Raw genomic sequence first — 13082 nt, 5'->3', positions numbered from 1 at the left:
TCTAGTTTCACATCGTTTTATAGACCGGTAGACATTTTTCTAGTCATCAGCCTGCTTCATGGCTTAAACTTCAGTTACTGTTTGCTGCTAATAGTGTGCTAATACACTTGAAAATGTTCCTGGCACGGTGGTCCATCCAGTTCTGTTCACAACAAACTAAGGTGTACAAATGCTGTGGTCAGTCTATATGGAATAGGACGCTCACGGTGCCTGTGTCCTCCCTTGATGCTACCTGCAGCTGGACACACGAACTTTCTGTTCTCTCGTTTCTCTCTGATAGCTGGTGAGACAACTGCCCCCTGCTTCCCACTCCAATTACAACTCTCTGTTGCTGCTTTCTGTCCCAGGAACATCTGTGGCTTTGCCCTGCAGCTTATCACGGGCCCTGAGACGTACAATCCCAATTTTCCCACTAGCAACATAAGATTCCATTTCCAATGCTCTTTCACTTCATTAAGATCCATTTCTGACAAATTATGTAATACCAGCAGATGTTGGGTAAAGAATACGTTTCATGTGATATTTTTAATGTGGAAATTGCCTACAAAAAAATGTATTTATGAGCATATAAAGTAAATCACTTCAGTGGGTTTTTTCTTTTGCATTTCAGGACCTGTTTCCCTTTTCTTGTCAAAACCTGCAAATGTTCCCTGTGCTGAGTCAGGCAGCACAGAAAAGTAAAATTACCCCTCCTAAAAGGAGGACTTTACAATTCATCACCAGGGCTAAAGCAGCTGCAGCTGTAGAAAAGTGTTAGCACATTAGCTGTTGTATTACACACAAAGCCTTTATTTATTTGATGCCTTCAGCTCTGGAGACTTGGAGGAATGTTCAGGGTTTTCTCTACATTTTTATGTGCTACGAAAGCCACTTGTGAATTTTCACATGATCCTTTAATTTAGATTATGCTTGACAGAAGGAACTTTAATCCACATAAGATGTAAAAATATAGCATTTTAACAAGGGTTTTTAATTATGTTTTTATTGTCATTGTCATTATATGTTTAATAGGATAGAGTGCAGCATATCAAGGATGAGTTGTTACTGGTATTTTGGTGCCTTAGGCTTAATAACAGCTCAAATATTATAAAGAAATTAACTCTGATAAAGATGATTTATTGCTACCAAAACTATTTATGCAGGGTTTACTACTAGTGGTGAAATCTTAGTGTAGGAACGAATGACCAAACCCTAGCCACAAACCTATGCCTTCTTAGTTTGAAGTCTAACTTTTCCCCTACTTCCTTCCTGTCCATTTTTTTGTCCACAATTATTTCTTAGACTCATAGCTGCCCATTTGGCAGTAGATTCAAGCATGGGCTTATACGGATTATATGGAGGGACCTACCAAATCTTGCAGGTTCCCCCATGCACCCCCATTCCTAATTGGCTGAAAGGCCCTGGTGGCCTTGCTGTTTCTTGCTCACTGGCTGGGAGGCAAAAATGGCGCCATACATAAAACCACAGTTTTTGCCTCCCTGCCAATCAGGAGTGGGGGGGGTGGCCTCCGCCAATTGGTATGGGGGGGCACATAAGGGAACCTGTAAGATTAAAGGAGCTGCTGCGCGCAGCCTACTTTTGCCATGAATTTGGTAGGTCCCTAACTGTATGGCATGACGTGACAATGGATTTAAGCACATGCTTACATTATTGGAATAGGGGTCTTCAGGAGGGGAAAAAAATATATGAAATATATTTCCATTCCACTGAGTACTACCAAAAATCACTACTTACCGCTGTCTATTGCCAGAAACTCTGCAGTATAGATGTTGTTTGTGACATATGATGATTCACGATCCAGGATGGCAGTGGTGCCAATGGTACCATTTGTAGGGTTAATTTCCAGCCAACCTGCTGGATCCTTGTAAACAGAATACCTAGGCAGAGAGAGAAAAAAAACCATCCCCAGATCATACACTGAGACATGAGTAGATTACAATGCTTTGCCCTTTTCACAGGCAGATCTCTACATCCTAAATATAAATTAAAACCTACCTTATGCTTTTGAGATAGGTCATTATTGTTAGAATCTTTTTACAAGCGGAGTAACATACATGAGGAAGTTAAGGTTGGCATTTTTAAACATCTGTGCTTAAAGTTAGAAACCTAAATTCATCTCCAAAGCACTAAAAAAAAAGGCAGGCCGGTTCTCTCATATGCTGACTGCCTTCTGTTGGTCATCTCTGGACTTTTATTCTACTACCTGTCATAGCAATGGATAATGTTCCTTAAAGATGATGAAATCTTTGTATAGGTTTGATTTCATCTGGAATTCTGTTTCATAACCACAATTGCCAAACCCTTAGGCCACCTAGATAGCTGTCTAAATAGAGATTTGTAAGATGTTTTCTAGGGGCCCTGACACCTACTCTGCTGTTATAGACAGAACCTTCGGCCTCATGATCATTTAGGTCACGGGTGGTCAACCTGTGGCACGTGTGCCAAAAGAGATACAGATAACCTCTGTATGTGACATGCGGTTGATCGGGGAGGAATTAGGCAAAAAGCAGAGCAACAGACTGGGCAGTGAGCACAGAGCAGGAAGTGGAAAACAGAGCAGCAGATCAGGTAGAGGAAGGGGAACATAGTGGCACTCAGGGACGGTACAGAGCTAATTTGTGGCACACCTGCCAATAAGGTTGGCCTTCACTGATTTAGGTCTTGACATACACATATGGTTAGCCTATCTATCGTACATAATCTCAATGGGGTAAAGTTATGTGCATATTTATTTGCAGGCTCGGGGCCTATTTCTGTTCACAGTCAAAGGTGCCTAAGAAACTTGAAGCAACTGGCTCAAGTTTCCTCTTTAATGAAAGGTTTTAATGCATCAACTCTCCAACTGATGCTCCAATCACACAATCAATATACACTTTAGCAAGATACTTATCTTTTTGCAATGCATTGCTTTACAGGTCATAAATTGCCATAAAGCCTTCCATAGACATTCTGAATTATAGGCAATTGACATGAAGCCTGTTTATTGTTTTATGAGTATCTGCCAATATCCCAGGGACTCGGAGAAGCCTCCATTTAAAAGGTGAGCTAGGCAGGCAGCGCTGTCAAAAAAAACTTACCATTGCAACCACCTCCCAAAGGCAGTAATCAAAAGCAGCAGATTGTTAGCAAGAAAATAAATAAAATGGCCAGGAAAGGGAAAAAAAAATGAACTGTGAATCACCAGCTTAAAAGAGAGATCATTCTGAAGGCTAGTTTCAAAGCAGCCTCTTGGTATCATGTAACTGAGATATTCCATCTACCTCAGAATACCTGCTTGGTCCTCATTACCACACTGTCTGGACACCTCAAAATCATTAATATATTTATTCTCACAGTGGACTTTGGATGAGGTGAACAGGCCAAATTAAATCACAAATCAAGTCAATGGAAAAATGATCACTGGCCTCCAGAGGTGATGGATTATTCCTGCTGAGCTAGAGCCGTGAAGCCATAGTCTAAATTGCATTTAACCCTAGTTAACTGTATTGTCTTCAGGAGGAGATTCATAAGCTGACATAAATGAGACCAGAATCAGACTGTTAGCCTCCATTAGGTCATGGCTACAGATGGGAGGAAACTGGAGCTTTTAGAGCACGGGTTGTGGCAACCTATGGCCCACAGGCCAGGTTGAGCCCACAAAGCCACTGGATCCAGCCCACAGAGCCGAGGATTTCAGCAGCATTCAGGAGGGGAGCTTTGCCCTCGCTGCACTGTGGCCAAAAGGGAGAGAGAAGTGGCGGAAACAGTAGCTGGGTCCTTGCATTGACCCACCTCAGACCTGAGCAAGGTCATTCAGTACCAGAAAAATGTTGTAGACTCATGTTCTAGGGGACCCAAACTCTTGTGAATTTGGGTCAAAAATGACGTATCGTATCAGCCAAAAAAAGTGGTGTAAAAATTCAAAATACCAAAACACATTTCACTTCTGAAATGCTAAAATGTGGCATGTAAACATTTTCAAATGAAACTTTACTTTTGCTTTTGAAGTCTCATTTTGTTTTCAATGACCGCAACGACAATTTATTTTTAAATCAATAAGTAAACAAAAAGTGTTAAATTACCTGAAAATAGAAATAAATATTTCATCTGGAGTCACACAAAATGTTTTGGGTTAACCCAATTTAACTGAAGCCCTCTAAAACATTCAGTTTGACCTGAAATAATTTCCTGACTATGGTTTGATGACAGAACCCAATGCCCATTATTTACCCAGCTCTAGTCATAACCTGGTAGATCTGAAAGCAGATTCTTGTTTCTGGGCTCCAGATTCTGCTTCTTCAATGTAAGTAAGTTGAATTTTACTTATGTGCAAAGATATTATACTGGACAAAACTCCCTTTACATTTTACTTAAAACCATCCATAGGCCAAACCCTTATGCCTTACTCAGCTTTTGTTTGTACCTTAGAGAGGGAAATGCTCATTGATTTCAGCAATGTTTGCCTCAGAAGGAAAAAGTAAAAAATTGAATTTCAGGATTTGTGCCTCTTCAGGTAAAAACAAAACTAGAGATGAATATTTCAGGTGAAACCTGATTCACTGTTCTTAATATTGGGTTTAGGAAGACTTGTTATGGTATTTTTTTCTCCTCCAGAAAATAACCTGTTTCTAGCTCAGCAGAAAACTGAAGGAAATATAAAAACACAAGAAAAGAGAGAAAAAAAACTGTTCAGACACAAAGGCCTTGCCCTACTTGAGATTTTAACAGAAGAAACTCTTAATGAAGAAAGCAGAAACTAAAGGACGTGCAAAGAAAGAAGGAGGATGAGGGTTCTATTAAAATGCAATTCTTAGGCCCAAATTCTACTTTAATATGAGCACCTACGAGTTCATCTGGTCTTCACAACCACCCATTTGCAGAAAAGGGAACTCCCACAATCCCCAGGAGAGTTACTCATATCCTAAGGGCATGTGTAGATGACATGGGCATTAATGTAGAGCGCCTGAGAATTTTAACATGCCTTTTTTGGGTGCAGCGCATGACACGGCGTTGGTGTTTGCATGACTGGCACTTTCAAGTGAGGTAAGCCTCGTGTCATTCCCTGCAGATTTCAGTAGGGGGAGTCAAATACCAATTTACCCCCTAGAATAGCGGTTCTGAACCTGGGGTACACGTACCCCCAAGGGGTACGTGAAGCCTCGTCAGGGGGTAAGTTTGTTTAAAATGAAAAAGTCTTTGTATGAGTATCTTGCCATTTTTATAATACACGATTACATGTAGTTTGACATAAAAATCAATTTCCCATTGAAAGGGGGTACGTGAAGTCTCACTTTGAGACCAAGGGATACATTGACTGAAAAAGGTTCAGAACCGCTGCCCTAGAATGTCTTTCCTAATGTATTACAGCAGGAGGCACATGTAAACCATCCGGGCTCCCCAGTCCCCGCCCCCACTGGGCAGTCCCGACTCTCACTGGGAGTCTCCCCTGGGCACGGTCATGGTCACCCCAAAATCCTTGTCACTTGCACCTGCCTATGCTTGGTTGGTCTGGTCTCTCTCCGTCAGTACGCAATCTGAAAGACCCCATCCCAGTCCTCCCCTTTTCCTTTCCCTTCCCATCCCACCATGTTACAAATATATGTGGGGAGGGGTTTTCATTTACTATAGCTGCTATGATAACAGCTATGATATCCTAGAGTAGCGGCTGGGTGGGTAGGTGATTGGCGATTGCTGTCAATGATAACTAAGGGCCCTTGAAACCACAGCTAAGTTCACTCGTAATCACAAATGAACTTGAGGTACAAATTTGACTGGGTTTCATGTTCTTCACCAAGATCATAGTCCTGTAACATTCTCCAAGAGGATGATCTTTTCACCGTTGTGGAACCATACCAGCCTCATTGGGTCCATGTAAGGACACAGGATTGTTCACAGACATCCAGTTAGAAAATCAGAGCGTAGGAGGGTGAAAATGTTGAAGTGCAACCTCAGATTCCCAACTAACTCTTTTTGAGTCACTCTACACTGAAACACATTAAAAAAAAAAAACCCTTGCAAATAATTTAAGAAACCAAATACATTCTGGAACTTCCCGCTGCAAAAAATAAGAAAACAGTTGATGGATAATATATTTACTATCAGTCATTCATTCATTCAGCCTAATTATCTCTAGCCTGCTTCTGGTAACTTCACCAGGATTTTCACCACTGGCTTCCACAGGATTAGCCTCTTAGGGGAAATGCAAACAAAGAGATGTAGGTAGACACTAATGAATAGTGAGTGATACAGTCCATCAACCCAGCATACACTTCCTCTATAGGAATCATTTAAACATTAATCAATAGATGAGCATTATCTCCCATAAAAATGAGTTGCTAGAATAGCAAGTAACGACGCTGATAATTATTTCATTTCACGTCTTTGTTTCTTTTTTATTGTTGTTTTATAACTTCGTAACAAAGGTATGTGCAAAAATATGAAACAAGGGCAGTCTAAACAATTCCCAGGCTATTGTAACACAGCAAATTCTCAATTAACCCTGAAACAATTTAAGAAGATTCAACACTTTTAAAGTAATGAGAATTTAAAATGGATTGTATTATCTTCCCTGATTGCTCTACAAAGCACTGTTGGCTGTACAAATAAAAAGCTAAATTGTATAACCTGTGATTTGGCACAGGGTTTTGTAAAAGTAGTACTTTGTCTTTCCCACTGCATTTTTTACTTATTGTAAGAGTACATTGCTGTATAGTTAAGATGATTGTTCTTTGTTCCCTTTTTTTTTTGTTCAAATGAGGGTTCTACCAGCAAAAAGGCTTAAAATAGACTCATTAAGAAAAGCATTATACGAAACCACAGCAATATAAAATACAAGGACTTTCTCTTCCTCTATTGAGCTCAATGGCAGCTACTGGCAGCTCAGCAGTTTTGAAAATAAGGCTACTTTTTTTTCTTGGTGCCTAAATATGGACTGAGCCTAACTTCCAGAAGCAGTTTTGAAGGTCATAGACATGTGTAGGTCGATGCATCTACACGCTGACATTGAGATTGCTATTCTCCTTTATCCCAAGAAACAATCATAGCTTACACTTGGGTCTGTTGTACATGAGCAGCAGTGATGTTTAGAGCAGTCTCGTTTTGTTCTACCGAATGTCAAGCCACTATGACCAACTGGTGAGTGACAAAATGTAGCCCCTTTTGTCCATCTCTCCTAGGAGCATATATCAATGCATCCCTTAGATCAATGAGTCTCAAACTTTTTCAGCTCAAGGGACCCCTTGTTAGACTCCAGGTACCCTTAAATAGACTCAAGGCTAGAGGCACTCCTTGGAAAATGATGGCTCTTAGTTTTCAGCCATATTTTGACTGCAGAAAAGTAATGGAGCAAATCTGCTGCTGCAAATAACTCAGACCACAACAGGACCAAATGTTTTTAACACCACGGATTCCTATTGGAAATCTCTGGGTTTATCTTGTGAATAGCGTTTGCCCACCTAACAGTGCAAACAGTGCTTGGCCCTTGAAAGGATCTCAAGACACCCTGCTGTGGCACCCTGGTTGAGAATCACTGCCTTAGACCAAGAATTCCAGGAGGATACTTCTGTTTGCTGGAAAATCCTCAGCAAAGAGGACTCTGGTGATTAATTGCACATGCTCGTGCCTTATAACGTGCACTTGGCGTAGTTGGGTTGAAAGTAAAAGCTGTTGTTTTACGTATTTATTTATTTCTTGTAAATGGCTTCATCTTTAATTTATAGAGCAGACTTTTTTAGTCAACACACATTGAAATATTTCAAAGAATGCCACCCTGGATTGTTAGCACATGTATACTGTGTCTGGCAGCCCGGATTAGTGAAGCAGATCATTACACAGAACAATGGAGGCAATAAGGACATGAAAATCTAATCAGTGCCACTACCCTCCACTAGCCCCACACACAGTTTCAGAGCCAGAAGTGGAATAGCCAAGGGGAGCATAGGAGAGCAGCCAGGCATCTAGGCACAGACCCAGATGCTGCGGTTGGCAAAGCATTTCAGAGCTTGGGGGCTGCCAGACATATCCCATGTGGAGTCAAAGGGTCTTGGCTCTTATGCTTGAACACAAAGAGGAGGAAGGCAAAAATGAAGCATATTGAGCACCACCAGCAACAGGAGCAAGCAGTGCCAAATCCGCGCTGAAACCATACGCGTGGCAGTTTGCTGTGCTGCGCTTTCGCAACGGCACCAACAGGCCAGGTTACCGATTTGTGTTGACACGCTGCCACGCGCATTTTTCTCTTACAGGCACTTGAAGATACAATGGAGATTGTATCGCAAATTGTTTTGTACAAAGCCTGTCTGACCGACAAGATGCGCCTGGTGCAAGGACACGGGAACAAGCAGAACAGTTTTGCTGAGCAATTCAGCTCAACTGTGACTGCGTTCCAAGTTAGAGAACTGCAGCCTTGAGCTCAGAGTGAGGGGGTGGCACAGCCTGAGTCAGGCTCATCTACTGCATAAGCTGCTTGATTGGGACTGAAGGGAACTGGGTTCATGTCTTGCCTCTCCTATAGCTGTTCTGTGGGGGGTGAGGCTGGGGACAGACCAACAGTTAAAGCATTTTCTAGCATCTGCTCTAACCGTTTGGCTGTCCATTCTATTCTGCTTTTAAACGGTTGTAATTTCAAACTCGTTTTACTTAGGTTTAAAGTTAGAGGAGTTGAGCTCCACTGTAGCAGTACGGGATCAGGCAAATTAAAGTTAACTGCAGGTCACTTGATGAACATGCCTGAGCACTAAAGGGCTCTCTTCACACTCTTTGACAACAGATGAGGGTTACAACCACCTACAACTTTAGGCAATGGAAACCTAGTCTGTATCTGGGATCCCTATCTCCAAAATGGGGAAGCTACTCTTCCTTTCCTTTGTTGCAAGGGTATATATCTATATATACACCGTATATACACCTATATATAAATATATATACACATATACATACATACACAACCACATAAGTGTTACCCTTGCAACAAAGGAAAGAAAGAGTAGCCTTCCCATTTTATTATCATATTATTATATCCAGTGCTTCCTATTTAATGTTCCCCGCTGATGTGATACCCGAGTGCCTCATACACACAAACTGGTCGTGTCTAAACGAGATGCTACTGTGCAGTCGTTACTGCGCATTTATTTAGCTACTACGGTAGTTATTGCCCTACTGTGCAGGAGTTACTGTGCAGCAGTGCTGGTGAACGTCTTTTAGGTGACGCAACTATGCAGTAGCCTAATAGTACTGTGAAGTAGCATATTAGCACTATCTGTGCTTTGACGCACTACTGTGCAGTATTTTTCAGCTACTGCACAGTCAGCGTCTCATGCAGATGCGCCCCCTCCCCACACACACTTGTGTGTGAACGCACGTGTTTGTACGAGGCACTCAGGTATCACAGCAGTTGGGAACATTACATAGAAAGCACTGGTTATAATAAGTTGGGCCAGCTTTTAAAAGATGCAGATGGGCACTTACTGGTATTTTCAAAAGCACAGAGTTGCTTAACTCCACTTCGAATTTGAAGTACCTTTAAAACATGGATAAACACAGCTGAGTTAAATTTTCAATATTTTACCCATTCAAACACAAGCTTGCTGGTTCCAAGTGGAACTGAAGGTGACAACGTGTCATGAATACAACTATTTTGTACTATTTCCAGTCTGAGTAGCAACAAGAAGTTCCAAAAATACTTTTTCAAGGCCTGTTAACACATTCGATTTTCAGATCCCATTTGCAGGATTTTTGGGTCAAATCTTGGTACCACTGAAATCACTGGAAAAACCCCCATTGAGTTTGCTGGGACCAATATTTTGTTGGTTGCCTCCCCCTCGCATCCCCACCCTCCTCCCCAGTCACCTTTTCTGCTATGTGTATCAGGGTGTTTTTAAGACTTCCCAGAGGCATTGAGTCTTGGCTTTAGCCAAGGCTGAGGCCTTCGACTGGACTATGCCCAATGCTCCTGCTGGGACTAAAGCTGGAGGTTTCTGGCTAAATGGTCTTGCCGTTCTGGTCAGGGTCAGACCAATCACCATATTTGGGGGAATTTTACCCTATGGTCAGATTGGTCTGGACTGCATGGGTTTTTGCCCTCCTTTGTAGTGGGGGACATGACCCTCTACCCAGGATCTCTTGAGCATATATTGACAACATTTCATAGAAGCAGGACATTGGCTGCCATGGTTCCTCTGCTTTACCTGTGGCAGGTTCAGGTGTTAGGTCTACGTTGTGGCAGGGTTCAGGGTAGTCTTATGTAGAAGTTAGATCATCATTATATAGGGTGGTTTGGATAGAGATGATCCTGCCTCAGCAGGGGGTAGGACTAGAAGACCTCTGGAGGTGCTTCCAGCACTACTTTTCTTTTTTTTTTTTAAGTGTGTGTGTGTGTGTGTGTACACATACATATATACACATATACACACCCAACCCTGTGAGTACTCAGCTAAGTTTGGCCCATCACCCAACACCGTGAGTACTCACCTGAACCTCTAGGGTAAATATTTATAGGGTATATATATATTTACCCTAGAAGTTCAGGTGAGTACTCACGGTCTTGAGTGATGGGCCAAACTTCTACTCTTAGAGGTTTACCTAGAATTAGGCAGAATTTTGAAGCTGCTATATTTGTACTCACACCTGCTGTGCCAATACTGCAAAATGGCAGTCTCCATTTTTTTTTATTCTATGAGCTTCTCATGAACTCAAGTAAAACGATCAGTGGGGAATATAACTTCATATTTTCTGCACTTAAGGACTCAGCATGAAAATTCCTTTTTGTCCTTGAATGAAAAATTCTCTAAACATGGGCATTATATGACCCTTGAATCACAGCAATAAAAGTTTCATCCCCATTACATCAAGTACATTTGAAAAATAGAGGGCAACTTCCTCCAAGAGATGTTAACTGATACATAAGAGAGACAAGTGCGGCAATTATAGCATAAATATATATGTCCCTCACCTTTAAAGGGTACACCTTTAAAAGTGTATGTAACATTGAATGTTTGGGTTGAAATTATACATAATGCACTTTACATTTCAAGTGCTAAGGTAGAGCTCTTCAATTTGTAAGGTACGTGCCCTGAGATCACATCCTTCCCATTGTGCCATCATTAACATTCAGCCATGCTGATCATGGTAAGCAAGTGTCTCAGCAGTGCGGCAGAATAATACTCATACTTGTGTTCTAGATTGGCTGTGTCATCTTGGCTGGTTAACACTGACTGATTTTCTAAGTAACACTTTCAGGTTTTTTGCTATCTGATTTGATGAGGGCGCACACACTTGTGTTCCAATACTGTCTTAGACTATAAGCTTTTTAAGGCAGGGAGTGTTACTAACTATATGCTTTTACGCTGCAAGCTCAATGGGACCTCTGGTGGGGACCCCAATCTACATGAGGATGAGGAGGAGGGTAGTAATTAATAACTATATTTATTCATGAAACAACTCAAGTGCTCATGAAAACTCTTTCATGCAACTTTGACATTTGCTTTCTGTAATATGATTACAAGAATGGTTTGTGGGAAATAACAGGTGGTTGGAAAAGTTCAATAAATAAACGGGTTGGGGGGGAGGGTTGCCCCAATTTTCTAACATAATTTGTTTTCTCCACCAAAGTTACGTGAAACATGTGCAAATAGATAGATTTGTTTTGCCTAGCTTACCCTAGTCTAAAACCACTAAAGTCCAGTTTCCTAAACTGTATGCTCTGTCTGCGTACTACACAAACGTGTCCGGTTCTTGGTTCCTGAGTCTCGTATGATGCACTGTGCACGCTGCACCAGAAGAGATGACACAGTTCTGACAATAATTGAATTCTCCATTTCAACAGAAATACTGGTGATGAAATATGGAAGCCACCGATAAGACTCATATTGTAACTTTATCACATTAGCCGAAAGGATACTACTTGTAAGCAGTTCTGTAGAAAATCAGTTATCCAGAAAGGCTTTCATATTGCCTTTCAAAACCACTGCCTGATGTGCATTCCCATTAGGATTCAAAAGAAGTCATATAACCTCTATAGAATAGAAAAGGGACATATGTATATATGCATTTTTTTTCTTTCTTCATGACTCCCTACGTGCTCCATCCTTTAAACCTATAGATTCGTATTACAGGATGTTTTTACATCCTTTTTCAGTGAGCTGAACTCCGAGGCTGGTCGTTTGCTATTCAGTTTGATAATGTCTGGATTCAAGCCTGCATGCAATCCCTACCCTCTTCGATATTCACTGATATTATGGTATTCAGACAAAGTGAGGATGCCAACTGCTGGGCTCCAGTGCAGCTTGTTTTATCTGCCTAACTGTTCCATCTTGCCTTTTTTCCCTTTTTTTCAATGAGCACATGCAGAGAGAGTTGCAGCGCTGCCAGAGCTCTCTAATGATATATTACGCTGCGTTATGTCACGACAGGATTCTCTTGAAATCATTCATAATCTGCTCGCGCTTAGACTGTTTTGTTAAATGCGTGTCTTTGGGCAATAATTCTAACTTGAGCCTTTTTCATAATTTGTCAGCAAGTCAAATAAAACTCTGTCTAAAACAACACAAGAATGGCAACGGTTAAGTGGCCTTGTGTTAGCAGAGATGAAGGCAAAATTGCATCAGCATTGCCCTTTGCACATACATGCATAGCACAGCAGTCAGCAACTGGATGTGCACAGCTGACCTGACACTTGCTAAACCCAATAACCCAAATTTCTCTCAATAGTGCTGCTTCACCCCCTAGCATTTTATGTACTGTGTGCTCATTGACGTGTGGAACAAAGGCAGATTTTGCTGTATTTATAGCTATACTGGCTGCTCAATGGGCTGTTTGTAGCAAATCTATGGACTCTACGCACCAGACTCGGTTACTTGCTAAGTCACATATCCATAAGATATGTGACCAGTTGGAATTGCAGGTTGGGGGTCCTTCAGACCTGTACAAGCAGGTTTTTTCCAATCAATCTAATGGGGAGCTCTACTAGGTAGCACTCGTAGGTCTATTATCTACCCTGTGGGTCACCCACTAGAGGGTATATGGTTAAGCCTACAATAATTCAACTTGCTGGTTATGTTTATACTTCTTTAATTGCATGATGTGCATCTATTTTACCCAGGGAACAC

At 41.4% G+C, this 13082-nt stretch overlaps 1 protein-coding gene across 2 annotated transcripts in view; it reads right to left on the bottom strand.

Annotated features, from left to right (window-relative positions):
- Window positions 1–13082, bottom strand: part of CDH13 (cadherin 13) — a 788124-nt gene that overhangs the window by 79858 nt on the left and 695184 nt on the right. For both annotated transcript variants that reach the window (XM_019488228.2, XM_006268561.4), the window contains exon 11: window positions 1735–1877. In XM_019488228.2, coding sequence (XP_019343773.1) covers window positions 1735–1877 — 143 coding nt within the window. The remainder of the gene's footprint in view (window positions 1–1734; window positions 1878–13082) is intronic.

This window comes from Alligator mississippiensis, chromosome 10, assembly GCF_030867095.1.
Source record: "Alligator mississippiensis isolate rAllMis1 chromosome 10, rAllMis1, whole genome shotgun sequence".
NCBI classification, from domain to species: Eukaryota; Metazoa; Chordata; order Crocodylia; family Alligatoridae; genus Alligator; species Alligator mississippiensis.
Note: the sequence above shows the minus strand (reverse complement) of the source record. Positions and strands in the feature narration are given on the sequence as shown.